Source organism: Nothobranchius furzeri, chromosome 7, assembly GCF_043380555.1.
Source record: "Nothobranchius furzeri strain GRZ-AD chromosome 7, NfurGRZ-RIMD1, whole genome shotgun sequence".
Lineage (NCBI taxonomy): Eukaryota > Metazoa > Chordata > Actinopteri > Cyprinodontiformes > Nothobranchiidae > Nothobranchius > Nothobranchius furzeri.
In genome coordinates this window covers 30764519-30784581 of record NC_091747.1, presented here as the reverse complement: position 1 = coordinate 30784581, position 20063 = coordinate 30764519, and the positions used below count along the sequence as shown (strand labels likewise).

General features: G+C 44.0%; 1 protein-coding gene across 3 annotated transcripts in view; it reads left to right on the top strand.

Annotated features, from left to right (window-relative positions):
• The window catches only part of waca (WW domain containing adaptor with coiled-coil a), a 47451-nt gene that overhangs the window by 16159 nt on the left and 11229 nt on the right, over positions 1-20063 (top strand). For all 3 annotated transcript variants that reach the window (XM_070553027.1, XM_070553026.1, XM_070553025.1), the window contains exons 4-7: positions 4163-4254; positions 4592-4707; positions 4802-4917; positions 15985-16239. In XM_070553027.1, the coding sequence (XP_070409128.1) occupies positions 4163-4254; positions 4592-4707; positions 4802-4917; positions 15985-16239 (579 nt within the window). The remainder of the gene's footprint in view (positions 1-4162; positions 4255-4591; positions 4708-4801; positions 4918-15984; positions 16240-20063) is intronic.

Sequence of the window (20063 nt, the reverse complement as noted above, 5' to 3'; positions counted from 1 at the left end):
CGGCTTTCACCTACATCATGGCCCCGCCCTGTAGGAAGCCGCCGTTTCGCGCGCGTGAACCTGCGCGCCTCTGTGCACGTACTGCACGATTCTAGTTTTAGTCACGTGAACTATAAGTTCACTATTTAAGACGAAGTGGAACCGCGCTAGAAACACACAAGCACGCAGGAAGATGCCGCCACCACAGGGATGGGATTTCTTGATGAAATCTCCGGCAAAACGCTTTAAAACTGGTGAGGAGAAGCGAGACAGTTCGAAACGGTATGAAGCAGAGAAGCGTGTGCGTAGGTGGAATGATTCTTGGCGTTCTAAAGAAGACTGGAGACGCAGAGGATGGCCGTGTTCGAGTTGAGCAGCGCCTCGCCTGGAAAGCAGACGGAAGCAGCAGGGGGAGTGGCTGAAAGCCGGCGTTTCACCGGGGACACACCGGCCGCGGAAGCGCCGAGAAGCGAATCGCTCATGAAATTCGGCCGCTGCTCAGTTCAGATCAGGCGCGCCCCCGTCGAGGCGCGCCTCGGCTCAGCTGTAGTTTTCCCTCCATTTCCTCTGCATTTTCCTCTCTCTCTCTCTCTCTCTCTCTCTCTCTCTCTCTCTCTCACTCTCTCTCTCTCTGTGTGTGTGTGTGTGTGTGTGTGTGTGTGTGTGTGTGTGTGTGTGTGTGTGTGTGTGTGTGTGTGTGTGTGTGTGTGTGTGTGTGAGTGAGAGAACGAGAGAGAGAGAACGAGAGAGAGAGAACGAGAGAGAGAGAACGAGAACCTATGGTGTGAAACAGTTGTTTCTGCCAGTTGAATCTCTTGGACTTCCCTACACGTGTAGCTCGGGGGTGACGGTGGATGAAGATATTGCGTTAGCATTCACACTTGTTCAATTTTCAATTTTAATTCTGGTGCCTGTTAGCAGCTGAAACACATCGTCACGTGCTTGTGGATATCATATATTGTATATGAAAACATGACTGTAATAATAAGTAAAGGTTAGCAGCTGTAGGTTTAGTGTGCTCATAGGAAACGTGACAAAAGAACACAAAACACATTTCTCTTTATGGCCTATATTGTTGTCATCATCAACGTAACATGATTTACAGAATACATGTGACCAACTAACATTTCATGTTCTACCACCGGATGTTTTGATCAAAATATGAACCAATCAGATCTTAGATCAGGTGAGTGCCAGGCGTTTCCCGTCATCATCTAGGTTTTGCAGCCGGTGGAGAGCAACTGCAGCGCCTTGCTCCAAAATCTCCGGCCGCCTTGATCTCACGAGGTTATCGTTGCCTACGTATGCATGACGTCAGAGCAAGTCGGCGTCAATTCGGACACAAATCTAACCGGCATGCACTGCTCGCCGATCACCGGTGATCTAATCTGCGCAGAACTGGCTCATCTCGAACACAGCCAATGGCTCGAGTACAGCAAAGCGGAGTTGGTGATGTACTGCGTTGTATGCCGGAAGTATGCGACAACAAAATCGAGTTTTGTTGAGGGAACAAACAAATTCAAACTTGAATACGTTATTATGTTTGTGAATGTGTACAAAATAAAGGTTTATTACATTTAAAACGGTTCAGTTGTTATTTTGACTCGTTTTGGCAGCTGACCAGCGGGGCCGGTAGATTCTTGGCAGGGCCGGTAAATATTCAGAGTTACCGGCCCGGCTGGCCGGTTGGTTTTGAAGTTAATGTCCACCCCTGAGAGCGGCTTGACAATCTTGGCTTTGATCTTGGCTCCCACCAGAGAATGCTGCTGCTGTTCTCTTGGGCAAGACACTTAACCCACCTTGCCTGCTGGTGGTGTCGGAGGGACTGCTTCCATCATTGCGCCCCAGGGCAGCTGTGGCTATATTGTAGCTCATCGTCACGAGTGTGTGAATGGATGAATGACTGATTCTGTTATAAAACACCCTGAGGGGGTTGTAGAACCCTCAGAAAGTGCTATAGAAATACAGGACGTGTATCATATTAAAGTACTGTGGAATATTTTGAAGCTAATTTGCTAGTTAGGTGCTAACATTATCGTCACCGTGGTGACAGGAATTACCCTCGCTATATACGTCATGCACCGGCACAAACACTAACCCTTTATTAAGAGTTGCTCTTCAGTGAACAGACTTTTCACCACGTCAACAACCAGCATTTATTTGTAGGTTTCCTCATTTTCTGCAAGTTTCAAAGTTCATTAAAAGTTGTAGAATAATCTTAATTTATCCACTGCCGGCCGTAATCTGATCAGAAAGCTCCTGACTGCAGGCGTTTTTGAGCGTTTTTACTGTTGTTTTTTTTTAAGCGCCATAGAACGGTGTGCTCTATGAACATGTAAACACTAAAACTCACTCCTTAGATCAGGAAGAATCTGTGTGTTTCTAGCTTTGTCCGTTCTTTCATAATCGGTTGTCGAAGTGTGAGCTGCAGAAGCGTTTCTGGTTTGCTTCTCGCTTTAGGCATGGCGGCAGCCCAAAACAGTCACTGACACAGATAAAAATCAACTTAAGAATGATCTCACCTGCTCGCCGCACTGCTCCCAGTCAGCTTCTCAATGTAAAACTAAAAAGTTGTTTGTTTTTTGAATCGGAGACAAAAACAAACCCTAAAAACAGATCGCAGGGCTGTTCGGTAAAAAATGATTGGGCAGCACCTCAAGAAGTAGAGCAGAATGTCCAGTAAAGGAGGGTTGTAGGATCGATCCCAGCTCCCGGCACAGAATTCTGCTGTTGTGTCCTTGGGCAAGGCACTTCACCCACGTTGCCTGCCGGTGGTCGTGTTAGGGACTGGAGGCTCCATGTGCTGAGCAGTCTCTCCTCTGTCAGTGCGCCCTAGGGCAGCTGTGGCTATGATGTAGCTCATCACCACCGGTGTGTGAATGTGTGTGTGATGCCCTGTAGTGAACGTAGGGTTGGGCATCGAGCATCGTTTGGAACCGGTTCCAACTGGTAGTTTTTCCCGGAATCGTTCAAAGTTTTTTTTTTCCATTCCTAGAGTGCCGACCGGAAGAGGAATCCGCGTCCGATCTCCGTGAAAAATTAACATGATCTACAAATTGTGATCAACGTTTTTCAGAGCTGATCACACCAGCTGTCTGTGTGCAGCACCGAGCCCCCCCTCCCCCCACCCAGATATAAACAAACGCATCTGCTGAACTTTTACTCCGTGATGTAAACTTTAGCTCCTGCGGCGTAGAGGAAACGTGTTAAATACGTCAAGACGGTGGATTTAATAGAAGCTTTAAAGAACAAATTCTGGACGGTGTGAGGTGAGTTTGTCTCACTGCAGAAATAAAAACACACGGAGCATCAGCAGTCAGGCACAGCCGCTCACCAACACTTGTGTGTGTGTGTGTGTGTGTGTGTGTGTGTGTGTGTGCGTGCGTGCGTGCGTGCGTGCGTGCGTGCGCGTGTGTGTGTGTGTGTCAGAAGGCTGAACAATAACCTGTAGAATAATTAAAGTCATCATGCTAGAGCAGCTTCTCTGTTGTGGACCACACCAGCTTCTGCCACAATAAATAATATTAATAATAATAATAATAATACTAATAATAAATCACACACAAAGTTGTGAACATTTTAATTTCCTTTCTGAACTATTTCTGTTGAGAGTTTTAATGTTTAAAATCTGTTAGATTGTTACTGACAGCAGCTACGTTTAAGTTTCACTTCCTGTTCGGACTGAATGGCTGCTGCAGCATGGAGGTGTAGTTCTCAGTCATCCTGGACATGATCATCCTGAGAGTTTTAGCTGAAAACAGCTGCACGTTTCTGGGTGTGTTGGAGACATTTAGCCTCTCATCCCAGAGGCTTCTTCCAGACTTTGGTTGTGGTCAGAAACAAACACACTGGTTGTGCTGCAAGTCTTTTTTCTCCAAAACATGTTTTTGTCTAAATGAAGGTGAAGTTATTGTTCATAGAATTAAAATTCATGTTGAAGTTAAGATTATTTCATCAAGTAGGACCTGTGGTTAGCTAGCTCATGTAAAACACGTCATGTCTTCAGAAGAATCGGAATCAATGGGAACCGGAATCGAAACGAGGAATTGGAATGGGAATCTTTAAAAATCAAACGATGCCCAACCCTACAAGTGTGGGTCATTTAACATCTAAAACTAGTTTCTGCTTGTCCTACCAAGGCTTTTGCTGCTTGATGGTGGATCTCTACTTGTTTTTGTTTCAGGGCCAAGTTATTCTCCACAAGAAACTTCTAACAACCACAGCTCCCTCCATAGCTCCAACTCACATTCTAACCCCAGCAAGGCCTCTGACACGGTAAGCATGGCCTCCTACTTCTTACAGTAGAGAAGGCTGCCTGCTTTCCCAGTACATGTTTTACTTCCTGATTTCTACCTACATCCTGAGACATGACCTCTGACACCTTCCTTCACACATAAGCTTTGTCTAAAAGCAGCCCAGCCAGAGCCCCCAGCTTTCTGCACATTTCAGATGAGATTACAGCCTCTTGCATCAGACACTTGAACCACACACACACACACACACACACACACACACACACACACACACACACACACACACACACACACACACACACACACTTCATTTGTGCTTGGCTAGCCGTACATTCTGAAATATGTCTTTCTTGACTCAGCCTTACGAACCTGGCGATGACTGGTCAGAGCACATCAGTTCCTCGGGAAAGAAGTACTACTACAACTGCCGGACAGAGGTGTCCCAGTGGGAGAAGCCAAAGGAATGGCTGGAGAGGTAACGTTCATTCTAACAGCCATAGGTTGTACTTTTAGTTTCACAAATGTAGCATTTAGTCATAATTTACAACGCTTCTGTTTGGACTTCACAGAGAACAGAAGCAAAAGGAGGCAACCAAGGCTGCTGTTGTCAACAGTTTCCCCAAGGACAGGGACTACAGAAGGGAGGCTATGCAGTCTACAGCGGTGACTGGCTTTGCTGGTCCTAGTAAGTGTGACAGGTTTCTCTATGGCAGTGGTTCCCAAACTTATTTAGCCGCGCACCCCCTTCTATGTCCCGACCATGTCGACGCCCCCCCACATCGGGGCATGGCTCTATCTATATATATATATATATATATATATATATCAGATGTCAAGCTAAACAGACAGGTTAAAAAAAATTCCCCATCACTTTCATTTTTAAATAGTAATTAATAAACATTCGATACCATTACAATTTCCTTTGATTTAATTTTAAATAAATATTTAGAGTGCCCAGGTAGCACATAAACAATGCAATTTAACGGTTTTCTTAAAGTAGGAACGTTTAACCTGTGCGGCCAGAGCGCTCTCCTTCCTTCTGCTCTGCGTAAACCTGAGCTGATCACCTACTTGTGCGTAATCAAATGTCAATAGGGGACAAGATATAGCCATGATGTTCACTTTTACCTCAGACCGACTTATTGCTGTTTTATGGTGTGGCTGAATCTGTGATCCGCTGCCACGCTGACTGGAATAACACATGCTGCAGTAACATGAGATGTGGTCAGGTTCATGAGGAGTCACTGGCTGGAGCGGACCCGACTCATCCCAGAAGCTAATATCTTAATTTGACCTTGAATGAAAAATAAAAGTTGTTATCACGGTGGAGGCAGCGTTCATTTCTGCCTTCAGTCTGACGGCGCGCCGGAGTTAAAGCAGCGTGTGCGCTTATTGAATCTGTGTGTGTGCGCGCGGCACAGCCGCTCAAGTCACCGCGTCTCGTTATTGGCGCTATTTAAACCAATGTTGTAAAATGACTTCTGCCCAGCCCAGATGTGCTCACTTGTGCACCCGTGAGCCGTGGTTCAGCCGGAACGCGTCTGACCTCTGACAGACGCACTCTGATCTTCAGATCTTCAGCGCGCTGTTAATAGCCTGAATGGGAATCATTTCTTGTTATTTAGTTACATCCACAATGTTCTGTGTGTGAGGTTTACAATGTCAGAACACCTGCATGAGACAGGGTGTTAATTACAATCTGCCAGAATGACTCGCCACCTTCAGATTTCTCCAACACCGTTAAAAATGATCAAATACGGAACATATCGGCGTGCGCAGGCCAGAGTGCTGAAGCTCAGCGCATTATTATTATGAAGCTAGGGCACATGTGGAGGACACGCGCAAAAATATACTTGTTTTCAATTACATTTATTGGGCCCACTTACATTTTCTTTGGCCCACCCACAAATGAGTTTCTACGCTAATGGTGACATATGACAGACTTCTCTGAGCTCCGCAGCCATTACACTTTTCACCTCGCGCACCCCACACTTTGGGAATCCCTGCTCTATGGCTACATTCACACTGCAGGCAAAAGCACATCAAATCCCATTTTATTCCCCACATGTGACCCATATCTGGCGTTTTTATGGCAGACTGAAGGGCACAGATCAGATTTTTTATGTCTGATCCAGGTCACTTTCATATGCGGTACCGATTCTGATACATATCTGATGTTTTTGAAAGCGACTACAGTCTGAACGGTCATGTCACATTAAATCCGTCTCTGAGTCAATGGAGGTGAGCGTTGTGTGTGGACGTTACTGAGGAGAAGAGCTGACTGCAGGGTTCAGGAGTCTGTCTGGACATCCTGTTTTAGGTTTAGGAATAGAGCTGCACTAAAATTATCGTCATCGGGATAACAGGACGTGCGATAGGCCCATCGCAAAGCACGTCAAAAACGGCGATAAATGTTTGGCTCAAACATGTCCATCCGTGTCATACATCAACTTTTTGTAAACCAGCTCTGTTTTTTACAAGGAAGTATTATTTGACCAATCAAATGTAGCCCTTCTGATATGCGCCAATCAGATGGGTCCGTTCAGGTAAAATGCCCACCCCCTACGTAGACCCTTAGGATGGGTGGAACGCAACACCCGAACTGAGTTAGCAGCACCGTTCCCTTGTTCGTCATGCTGGCTCAGATTAACGAACGCACTTTGTGCTGAGGTTTCTGGAATCAGCGCTGCTTTCAAACGTAAACGTGACTCCGCTCGGTGTCGTTAAGCAGCTGATAATAACCGGGCTGACTTCGACGCGTGCCGTGAACCAACCCACCTTCATGTTGCTAGTGTTCCACCGGGTGGTGATGTTAGCCCCAGGCTCCGGTTAGCTTCCAGCTAAAAGGCTACAGCACTCTCCTCCCAGTCCCACCCTGCTAAAGAGGGCCTGGAAAAGTTCCCCCACACATCAAAGTGATTTTTCATTTATGAGCTTTTATAACCTCGTTAATCAGGATAGTTGATTTGCTGCTGCACATAAACTGTCAGTCAAAAGCTCTGCTAGCCGGTTATCCAAAGCCCCCTTCAGACAGGCCATGAAAAACGGAAATGTTCCGGAATCTGTCCGTAAGACCTTTCTGTCTGAATACAAACATCCGGATAACGTGTTCCGGAATTTATCCGGACGAAGCCCCTAGTAACAGGTCCGGACTTGTTACGGACAGGGTGGCTGCTTCAGACTGGTGAGGTAAAGTTCCGGACAAGAGGGAGGAGGAGGGGACCGGGGGACGCTGTGCGCACCTATATAGCCCGCTGCTGTAGCATGCGGCGAACCACGGCAGCTCGCCTCCTACGGTACCGTCTAGAGGCGCGACGGAGCGCTTCACACCGCTTCACACCGCTTCAGTGATTCCTTTAACCATTGAGCTTCATCATCCAGGTCTCTTATGCGTCTTCGTGTGCGCAGAATTATGCTTAAGCGCCTCGTGATTTTTATCTTGAGAGGCGCTATAGAAATGATATTTTCTTCTTCTTCTTCTTAACATAAGTCCGATTCCCCCCCACCCCCCGCCGCCGTCAGACATCTGGAACTTTTCCCTGCTGTGTGAACGCAGCCGAAAGGACAAGTTCCGGTACTAAAGTGGTGTGTCTGAAAACACAGTTCCGGTTAAAAACCGGATTGAATTGTCTGCAAATGTTCCAGAATGTCTGTCTGAAAAGGGCTCTAGAGGAGCTAGTTCAATTTGTTAGCTTGTTACCAGAATTATAGTTGCAGTTTCATCATCTGAGCTGCTTTTTAAGATCTAGGTAAACTTGTTCAATTTGGGGTTAAAAACAAATGTTTTCACATATTTTCCATGTAGTTTTTTGCCAGTTCCTCTTCAGAAAGGTAGACAATTGTTTTTCTCTTTCCCTCAGAAAATCTTAATATTCTCCTAGTTTGGCCCAGCACAGTTCACTTCCCAATTGCAGCAACAGCCTTATATCATAACCACATAAGTGGAGACAATGTTCAGTAGCAATGAGAGAATTTGCTGTTGCATTTAAGTGACGTTAACTATTATTTAACATTTAAACTTATTTTCTGATTATTTATTTATTTATTTATTCTAAAACCCTGGAAAGGGATGTTTTTCTGTATTTGGAGCATCAGAAAAAGTTTTATGGTGGAGGTGATGTTTTAAAGTCACTGAGAAACTGCATGCATGCAGTTTGTTGTTTTGCTGCTAATACAGAAGCAGGTGCAGCTGCTAATACAATAGCAGGTGCAGCTGATAATACAGTAGCAGGTGCAGCTGCATATTTTTGCAATAAAAATGTTATGTTGTAATGGAATTCATGCATTAGTTTTTGTTTGCTTTGAACCCAGAGCAGACATCACACAGCAGACGACATCAACACTGCATACTTTAGTATTTGTTCATTTATCGCGAGTAATATCGATATCGCACTATTAAGCACTGTTATCGGATATCGCAGGTTTTCCTAATATCGTGCAGCCCTATTTAGGAATTAAATATACAAGAAAGCATGAGAACGGGAGAGGGAGGTGCTGCTGGAGTGAAGCGTCTCACCGGTCTCCGTGAATTTATTAGCAGAACATTTTTCAGTGAAAAATAATTTGGGAAGACGGCGGGAACTAGGAGAAAAACAGTGTACAGTTGTTAAAACAGTTTCCAGCCCAAAACGGGAGACTAATCAGGATGTGCACGTATCCTCTTCAGCTCAGAAAAAACCTTCAGAGACATCTGATCACACACAAGCAGGTGACCCGTTAACCTGGTCTCCATGAGACCGGGTTGGACCTGTTCAGGTTTACGTGGAGCAGAAGGACGAAGTGTGTTCGGGCAACGGGTGAAATGTTCCTACTGAGTGAAATTATTTAATTATAATGTTCTGGACACACTGGTCAGGTTGTTTAGGCCGGTGCTTGAAGTGCAAAACACACACACACTGCGTTATGATGCAGGTATGGGCTTCTGGCTGTAGCTCTTAGGTCCTGGTTTTCTCCTTGTGCGTCTCTGGAGCTCTGGCAGTTGGCTCACTTCTCTGTGCTGCCTTGATTTTGGCCTCCAACCTTCTTTTCCATGGTGGGTGTTGTTGCTCATGGTTGACCATGCTCTTATAGCCAAGCATCTCAAGGATGTTGTGTCTCGTCAAACTCGAGGTGTGATAGCAGTTGCTGTTTGTGGATGTTGGAAGTAGGGCTGCAACAACGAATCGATAAATTCGATGAAAATCGATTACTAAAAGCGTTGGCAACGAATTGCGTCATCGATTCGTTGTGTTGCGCAACTCTTCCAAAAGCCCCCTCCCCTCCCGCCCGCCGTTGCGCGCAGACCGGTGGAGAGCCGGCAGGTGTTTGTAAGAGGAACATGGCAGAAGCAGCGAGACCCCAAAAAAGTAAAAACTTCTAAAGTTTGGGAGCATTTTCAGTTAAATCAGGCGAAGACATGCAACGTTTGTAGGTCAGACTTAGCATGGCACGGGGATACTACGGTGATGATGCAGCGTCTTAAACGCAAGCATGTCAGAATCATCAGCGAGGAGGGAGAGAGCTCTGTGTCCGGGTAAGTTAAAAACTTTTCAAAAGTGATTCACCCAAGTCCCAGATTATTACACAGGCTAGACATGCCCTAAGCTCGTAAAAAAAAGTCTATAAAATTGTAAGCGCGACGCTATTAGATAGGCGGGGGGGGGGGGGGGGGGGGGACTCGCGCCGCTGCGAACCGGTTCCGCCGTCACATTCCCGCAGAAACTGGTTGATCACACCGGGGCCAGACTACTAACATGTGGTTTTACAACCACAATGTCCTCGGAAGCAAAAACGCTTTTAAAAGGGAGGGAGGAGTCCTAACTGTTGCTGCAGGCGTGTTGTGTGCGTGTAGTTATATACTGGTTAACCCTTTGGTGCATGATGGTCACTACAGTGGACAGGTACTCAAAATTGTTATTTATTTGTTTTTGCTATTAAGCACAGCTGTTGAAGACTTTATTGTATTTGAGCCCCTCCATTTGGACTTCAGTAAGTCAAGCCAACATATTTCATGTTCAGAATGCACGTGGTCCACTAAGGTGGACCTGTAATAAATTATTTGTAAATTATAAAATTTTACAAAAAATATTTGTTGAAATTTGTTTCATTCACACCTAAAGATGAATGAAAAAAATTGTTAAAAAATCATGGCTGAAGATTTCATAATTCATGCATCAAAGGGTTAATATATTTTTGGGTTCAGTTGCTTTCATGTGGCCTAATGTGAGTCTATTTGGGATCATTGGAATGATCAGCAGCATCTCTTGATGTGACTTTATGGCAGTTGCCCAGGGCATCATCACAAGGAGAATGGCATTCATTTACTTTTGTTTTATTTGGTATTTTTCAGTCATTTTTGGAAATAGTGATTAATTCACAGCCTATGTTTAATTTCATTTAAAAATTAGTTGTTTGACATCCCCAATTATAATAAATGTCTACAGATGAGATCAAACAAAACAGATGAGAATTGCCCTTAAAGAGCAAGTCACCCCCAAATAAACTTTTTTTGCTGATAAACTAAATAAACGAGTGTCTAATCGTGCTGCAGAGACGTGTCGTCAATAATTTGGCACTTCAGTGTATCTTAGTTAAAATTTAAATATTCTGCCTAAAACTGGCAGTGTTGTGCCGTTGTCAGGTAAAAACTCTGCACTGTATTTTAATTTAAATCTGCCACCGCTATTGGCTAAGAAGTATGCTATGATGTAAACTGGTACATTATGATGTCACAATGCTGTCGTGAGCCTGAGTGTGTGTGTATTTGTTAGCGGCTCCGCCCTCTCGGTCTGCCAGGCAACAGCATGTGTTGCATTTTTCAAACATGAAGCGGGAGTGGAGTTAGACTCTGGTAGGGGTTGACTTGCTCTTTAAGCTGTTTAACTTGGACCAAGCATTTTAGGTCACAGATAGATGTAGCTTAAGGTCTCTGTCTATACACCTTATAAGACAATTTAGGTGATGGCATGTTGTTTTTCTGCTATTGAACTGTTTTCTAATAATGTTGTGTTTAATAAAGTGAAGGAAGGAGAAAAATAACGTTTCCCTAGCAGTTTTAAAAAATGTCCCTATGTAATCCGATTAATCGATTAATCGTGTCGAGGCCCCATCCGATTAATCGATTATCCAAATAATCGTTTGTTGCAGCCCTAGTTGGAAGACTGAGCTACTAGTTGTTTGGCGGTTACCCCTTGTTCACGTCAGACGTGGAGGCGATGTGGAACGAAGAGCGCTTCTACTCAGCGACTCTGTTAACCTATGGTCTCGTTCAGATCAGCTGCGAAGCGCCGCGAAGGCTCGCGCCGTGCAGAGGTCGTTTTGGTGTGTGCTCTATTTATTTTTTTATTTTTTTGCAAGCCTTGATGGAGCTGCAGGAAGTCGATCCAAATCAGAAGAGGCAGGCCAGTAAATTTCACAAATGAAAGAAACTTTTCAAACTAAAACACCGCAGTTGATAAATGTGATCATTTTTTTGTATCTAAACAGACTAGAGCGATGAAAATGAACAAACACGCACACTCCTGTGGAGAAATAGCGTTTCCTTCATTTTAAATGCAGATTTGAAGGCAAAAGATGTATTTAATAAATGTGATTACAAACAAATACATTTAATTCAAAGGTAAATATTAGGAGTGGTACTTGATTAAGACATTAATCTACTTGATTAGAGGCTTTGTAATTGATCTAAATGAATCACATTTTAATCATACAGGAAGATGTGCCCTAACGCCTAACTTATGATGCAGAGAATCAAACATTAGACATGGATAGTATTACTGTAAACTCAGGCTCTTAATTTCTACATAGATACATTTTAATTATTTAGCCATCACTGTGTGTTATGAAACTAGACCCAGATCATCTAAAAGTTATAATTACAAGTATTCGCCTGCAAAATGTTCCTGAGCCTTTAAACCAAGGCTATTCAATTCCGGCCCTCCAGGTCCAGTATCCAGCACGCTTGAACCACCTGTGCAGCAGCTCATCAGGCTCTGCAGAAGCCCGTTTATCACCTGGTGATTGAAACCAGGTGTGTTGAAACAGAGTTGAATCTAAAACGTGCTGGACACCGGACCTCGAGGACTGGAAATAAATACCCCTGCTTTAAATGGTGTCTCAGTCTAGTTGAGTTACTGAAGTAACTTTTTCACCAGTTTGTGTAGTTGGGTGTTTTTGTTAACATTATGGGTCGGGGTAACCCTTAGCATAATGTAGTAAAAGCATATTTATGAATAAAAACCATTAAAACTGATCAAGGACTTAAACTGAGTAACTCGACACCAGAGAACGCTTGACTTATCCTGGGACCTATGGTGTTTCAGTGGAACTAAAAGGATCAGGAACACTAACTGGTTCCAGTTGGATGACTGGAGGATGATGGGAAGATAAAAGATCATGACGAGGAAATAATGATCTGATGCCTGAGCGGTCAACAAGTGAGCGGACCTTCCTTACATGGGAAGTCCCGCTGTCACATGAAGATGGTGGTAGCTGCAGACCCACAGGTTTCCGCCTGGTGTGATTTCCAGCTTGATCACAACATTCTCGTTCCTCGCTGGCCCTGATGCGCTTGGAGGTAGACCTCCGCACCTTTAGCTCCTGATCAGCTGATGACTGCTTCGACACACCTCACTGCTGAATTATACTAACTCATAAAAACAATTAAAGCTGTTAATATTTCCTCCCATTATTATCCTTTTTTTTGTTTGTGAAGCAACTTGTGCTTGTGATTTTTATCTAGAGGAGCTTTATAAAAACATGTTCTACTCCAAAAATGCATGGAGGAAATCTGTAGGTAGAAATAGCTTTTAAATGTATTAAATAAAAATGCACACAGTTTTCCCTGCACTACCAAGGCAGGCTGGCTGCACGTTTTTCGAAGCCGTCTGATAGTTTTTCCTCACTAAACTGTCAGCTCCGTGAGAGAGACGCACGCATTCTGACACCTTAGCTTGTTTGGACTAACGTGTGCCGTCAGAAACGTTCAAACCACTTTTAAAAGAGAAGTTGAGCTTTCAAGTCAACTAAAGTGCGCGACTCCGCACTCGCGCTGATGAAGCACGAACCAAGCTTTAGAAATCAGCCTGAACCTGCTCATATGTGGGAGGAGTCTCTCTCTCTGTCCCGGGCTCACCTACGGTGCCATTATTATCGGCTCTAGCAGCGCTGTGTGTGGGGACATAAAACAGGGAAAATAACCTGAACATGCAGCTCTGTCAGCTGTGGAGTTGGGTTCGGCTCTGGACGGTACACCCCACCCCCCTCCCCCGCGCTGGCTTGTGCCGCCGTCATAACACGGGGGACAACCCCAGATGGGGAAAAAAGTTACACAACTGATCCTGGATCAGTTAAAACCACAGCTTTGATGGTCAGGTGATCGTGCTGTTTGAATTCGCAGTTTCGGTCCAAGAACGATAGATCGTTCAGCCCTATCAGAGACGATCTCTGAAAAATGTCCACATCATGGACTCTGTAGTTTTCAGGAAGTTTAGTTTTATTTTTACACGTTAAGAGACGAGGCTGACATGTTTTCCCAAATACTTCAGTAGTCCATGCAATTCAATTCCTTTAAATTATTCCCATTTAGTAGCCGTTAGCAGAGCACTGTGCATCGTTGTGTGCGTCAGTGATATTCGGCCTACCAGGAAATCAATGACAAAGGTTCCTCCTTGTTTAAATACAAGCTCTGATTAAATGTGTGATTTTTTTTCAACACTTCATTTTTTCTAATTAATTAATCATAATTAACGTGCCCCCCCCCCCCCCCCCATTTAGAAAGGAATTGGTCTACAAAACAGCAGCAGGATCGGTGCAGTTTTCTATCTCAACAAACAGGGCAAACTGGTTACACACACACACACACACACACACACACACACACACACACACACACACACACACACACACACACACACAATCTTTTATTTCTATCCATATTAGGACTCTGTATTTACTTCCATTCATTTTAGTAACTGCATTTATGCCTAACCCAAACCCTAACCAGTGTATTCCTAAACTTAACTGTAACAAAAACTTAATTCACATCTTATGTGTAAACCTCACCCCTAAGCCTAAAACTGGGAGTCCACCATATTAGGACTGGATTTTGGTCCTAACACGAACCATCGGTCTTCAGTAGATTAGTGAATATGCCATTTCTGGTCCTAAGTAGGATAGCTGTACAAGTACACACACACAAACAGCAAGGGCACGGGGGTGGGGTTAGTTAATGTGAGTAGAAGCGCTAGTCAAATTCTCGCCTGATGTGAACAGAGGGGCAGTGCGCAAAGTTCATGAGCGATCCGCTTTGCGGCGCTTCGCAGCTGTAACCGTGTGTGTGTGTGTGTGTGTGTGTGTGTGTGTGTGTGTGTGTGTGTGTGTGTGTGTGTGTGTGTGTGTGTGAGTGTGAGTGTGAGAGAGAGAGATTAAAAGAAACGTGGTTCTCTGAAGCCGGAAGCGTTTCCATGGTGCATTGCTGTGGTGACGTTCCGTCCACTCCACTGTCTTGCAGGCTAGACGCCACAGATCTCCGATGGCTTCTCTGGGATGTTAGCTTCGTAAGTTGTTTACGTGATTGTGATTGCTGGTCAGTTAACAGAGCTTAATTTGAGCCTGTCTTATTTTGAAACAACGTGTTCTGGTAACTGTCTGCTAGGATCCGGCAACTCAATTGTTAAGCTAACTTTTTAGCTAACAAGCCTTTAGTTTAGCGGCAATGTTGGAAGTACAGAACAAGACAATCAAAGTCAGAAGTGGCCTCATGCAATTTAGAATTTCGTTATTTCGTTGGATGACCTTTTTAAAACATTTGCTGTGCTGCTGCGGGATTCTGAGCGGGTTCAGTTCGGTGCGCTGTCTCTGCATCCCAAAATGTCCCTGCTGCACTGAAGAAGCACAGCCTCAGTGAGTACAACCTGGTGTGTGTGTGTGTGTTGTCCGAACTGAGTTTAGTAACTACATCAATCAATCGATGACCATTAAATTAGGGTAACCATATGTCTTCTTTTCCCTGCGCGCCATGCTAAAGACGTGACCCCCAGATGCGTTTTCTGTTCTGAGGTGACTTATAATTTTTTTTCTCCCAGACCTCTTCCTTGGTGGTCCAACTGGGACCAAGGTGACGCTACGAACTAACTGGCTGGCTAAAATTCACACCTACTGCCTCTGACTGGCTAATAGAAACTGCCAGCGGGGGCTTTCTGCATTCATTATCGTTTTGGATGCTGTGGAGTAAACGTCCCCCTGTCTGCAGTGTGGTGACAAACTGCTGCTCAGTGGGAAGAGAGATGAGAAAGGAGATTGCCGTGAGCACCACAGCTCACCATCGCTTTTGTTTACTTTTCACTTCGGCCACGGCAGCAGTGGAGGATAGTGTTATGAGGACACGCACAGCAGTATCAGTGAGAGAACAGGAAACAAAGCAGTAACATAATCTTGTTCAGAGTCACCAAAAGCAGCACATCTCATGCCCGCCTTTGTTTATGAGCCTGAACCGACGCCACACAACCCCAGTACCGACCCAAATTTGAAAGTGTCTCGGGAGAGATTTAACGTTCCCCATAATGATCGAGGGTACAGATGGTTTATACAATCTTCTCCACTCTCGACATTTAACTCCCAACTCTTCATCCACGTCTTTTCTGCCGTAGCTTCCTTGGGATCTGTAGCTGTGACACCTTTTAATCTGAAATGAATTGAGATCATTGATCTTTTAGTTATGTTTATAACAAACGTTTGCTTAAATGTAAGACTTGTTTCTGTTGTGCGTTAACAGAGTCAATCCAGACAGAGAAATCCCCAGCAGCTCTTGGTACCCAGTCCCAATCATCTTCCTCGGGTTCAGGGGGCTTGAATCCATCGTCGGTACCACCTGGATCATCAGCTTCCACTGTGCCTGTCTCTCCAGTCCTTCAGACCCCAACTACCCCTCTTCTTCAGGACCCCACTCTGCTTCGCCAGCTTCTCCCAGCACTGCAGACGGCTTTGCAGCTCAACAATGCCAGTGTGGATATGGCAAAAATCAATGAAGGTACGAGTGGGAAGTTGCACCCAGTTTGTGAAAGTTGTTCAGAATCAGATAGCTTTTGTTGTCACTGCCCAGAACCAGCAGTTTATATATGTTATGATTTTGTTGAATGCAGAACTGAAGTCAACAACGAGCATCCTCCATAGCTCTTTGAGTTTTCCAAGTGTCTCAGGGCAGTGTGGACAATGATGGCTAACGTGTCCTCAGTGGACCTGTTGGTTCTATAGGTGAACTGTTAAGGGCAGGTGGCTGGCTGTGGAGAAGGGCCGGGCTCTTAAAGCACTTCATTTCTGAAGTCCTGCAAGCCAGTTGGCTGTATTTTGGGACTGGGATGATGATGACAGATTCCAGACAGAGAGGAACATCTACTTAAGCCAGAGAGGAGTTGAAGATAATGGTGAATACTCCAGTTAACATGTCAGCACAGGACTTGAGCACAATGCTGGTACAACATCTGGTCCAGTGGCCTTTTTTTGTTGTTACTGAACTGGTGCTGAACACATGGTCCACTACTTGCCACACCCTCTGTGGATTGTGGTTTATTAGATCAGAGGTTCTTAACCTTTTTGACCATGGGACTAGGGCTGCAACTAACGATTATTTTCATAATCAATTAATCTGTTGATTATTTTTTTTCAATTAATCGATTAATCGGTTTGATATTGTTTAGCTATTTAACCTATACAAGTGATGAATACATTTCAGTTAAGAAAAAGAAAAACATGAGAGAATTGTGCAGTTGACTGCAATCTATTTTATTGCACATGAACACAGTCAGAGGTGTAAAATGAGCTAAACAGTGCAAAATATCAGTCCAGAATAATTTTTTGGCATCAAACTATAAGAGGTAAATTCCATAAAAAATAATGTAGAATCTAGAATAGAGTTTGTAAGTGGTATGCATTGCTGGAGGGTGAGTGTCTTGTTCCCCATGTAGTTGTCCATCGTTGCTTGTTTTTTTTCTGCATAAGAAACACAAATTGACTGAAATAAGTACACATATAAAATAAAGCAGCACACACTACAACACTAAATCAATATTATATTATTTGAATTAATTAACAATATACAGTGATCATTTATTTTGACAAAAATGTGTTGTGAGGCGTTTTACAGCGTTAGATAGTAAAACAGCTTTTTAATAGTAAAAAAATTACTTTCTGAATTTCTCCTGTATTTAAAAATTGAAAGCGTACAGCTATGCAGCGTTATATTCACCTGGACACAGCTTGTCTGTATATTTTTCTCCGCGGAGTTGTCCTTTTTTGAATGAGGAACATAGTTATGGGTTTGTGCCGTTTTTCTCTTAATGAGAACATTCTTACAGTGGGGCAAAAAAGTATTTAGTCAGCCACTGATTGTGCAAGTTCTCCCACTTAAAATGATGACAGAGGTCAGTAATTTACATCATAGGTACACTTCAACTGTGAGAGACAGAATTTGAAAAAAAATCCATGAATTCACATGGCAGGATTTTTAAAGAATTTATTTGTAAATCAGGGTGGAAAATAAGTATTTGGTCACTTCAAACAAGGAAAATCTCTGGCTCTCACAGACCTGTAACGTCTTCTTTAAGAAGCTTTTCCATCCTCCACTCGTTACCTGTATTAATGGCACCTGTTTGAACTCATTATCTGTATAAAGGACACCTGTCCACAGCCTCAAACAGTCAGACTCCAAACTCCACTATGGCCAAGACCAAAGAGCTTTCGAAGGACACCAGGAAAAGAATTGTAGACCTGCACCAGACTGGGAAGAGTGAATCTACAATAGGCAAGCAGCTTGGTGTGAAAAAATCAACTGTGGGAGCAATTATCAGAAAATGGAAGACATACAAGACCACTGATAATCTCCCTCGATCTGGGGCTCCACGCAAGATCTCATCCCGTGGGGTCAAAATGATCATGAGAACAGTGAGCAAGAATCCCAGAACCACACGGGGGGACCTGGTGAATGACCTGCAGAGAGCTGGGACCACAGTACAAAGGTCACCATCAGTAACACACTACAATGGCAGGGAATCAAATCCTGCAGTGCCAGACGTGTTCCGCTGCTGAAGCCAGTGCATGTCCAGGCCCATCTGAAGTTTGTCAGAGAGCAAATGGATGATACAGCAGAGGATTGGGAGAAGGTCATGTGGTCAGATAAAACCAAAGTAGAACTTTTTGGTATAAACTCAACTCGTCGTGTTTGGAGGAAGAAGAATACTGAGTTGCATCCCAAGAACACCATACCTACTGTGAAGCATGGGGGTGGGAACATCATGCTTTGGGGCTGTTTTTCTGCTAAGGGGACAGGATGACTGATCCGTGTTAAGGACAGAATGAATGGGGCCATGTATCGTGAGATTCTGAGCCAAAACCTCCTTCCATCAGTGAGAGCTTTGAAGATGAAACGTGGCTGGGTCTTCCAACACGACAATGATCCCAAACACACCGCCCGGGCAACAAAGGAGTGGCTCCGTAAAAAGCATTTGAAAGTCCTGGAGCGGCCTAGCCAGTCTCCAGACCTCAACCCCATAGAAAATCTGTGGAGGGAGTTGAAAGTCTGTGTTGCTCGGCGACAGCCCTAAAACATCACTGCTCTTGAGAAGATCTGCATGAAGGAATGGGCCAAAATACCAGCTACTGTGTGTGCAAACCTGGTAAGGACCTATAGTAATCGTTTGACCTCTGTTATTGCCAACAAAGGTTATGTTACAAAGTATTGAGTTGAAATTTTGTTATTGACCAAATACTTATTTTCCACCCTGATTTACAAATAAATTCTTTAAAAATCCTGCCATGTGAATTCATGGATGTTTTTTCACATTCTGTCTCTCACAGTTGAAGTGTACCTATGATGAAAATACTGACCTCTGTCATCATTTTAAGTGGGAGAACTTGCACAATCGGTGGCTGACTAAATACTTTTTTGCCCCACTGTATAAACAGACGTGCTAAATTTGGCAAGCGCATGATACACAACACAGAGATTCACGATTGCATCTAGTCAATCAGAAGTAGAACACCGTAGACTGACGCGGCAAAAAAACATGTTTAACATTCACTTTAACGAACTCAGCTAAAACACTAAGTCCCAAATTTGATCTGCGTGTAGTGATGGACCACTATATTTAGCTTGTTTATTTTCTGTTACTTACCGGGCTGGCTCTTCCTCTGCTGCATCAGCCCCCACATGTTTTCGTCTCAAATGTTCACTTAGGGACGTCGTGCTTCCGTGCCATGCTAGATGGTTTTTGCATATTTTGCAGGTCACCCGTCTTTTCATGGCATCTAGAGTGAAGTGCTCCCATACTCGTGAGGTTTTTGTCCGGGGTTTCTCTTCACTTTTGTCGCTTCTATTTTTCTTCCGTATTTCTTCTTGTTCCGCCATCTCTCACAGCAAGATGAGCGTCAGTAACATGATACGTCATGAAAACCGAGGGCACTTATTGGCTCGTTTCTTCTTCTACGGCTCCACTGGTAGATCAGTGGCTCATTACTGCCACACACTGGCAGCAAATTTAACAGATTGTAACCGATGTCAGATTGTGGTAAAAATAGACTTTATGCGGTAAAATGTGATTATTAAACAACTAATCGATGACTAAAAAAGTTGTTAACTATTTTAATAATCGATTAAATCGATTAGTTGTTTCAGCTCTACATGGGACCCAACTTTCCTGGTTCAAAGTGACTTGGGGCTCATCTAAATTACCTCACTTTTGGTTTGATTTATATTCATCGTCCAAATCCATCCCAAGTACTAGGAGTGCTCCAATCCAATTATGCGATCGCAAATCGGGCCCAATCACGTGATTATTTAATTTTTTTGTTTTTTGAGTT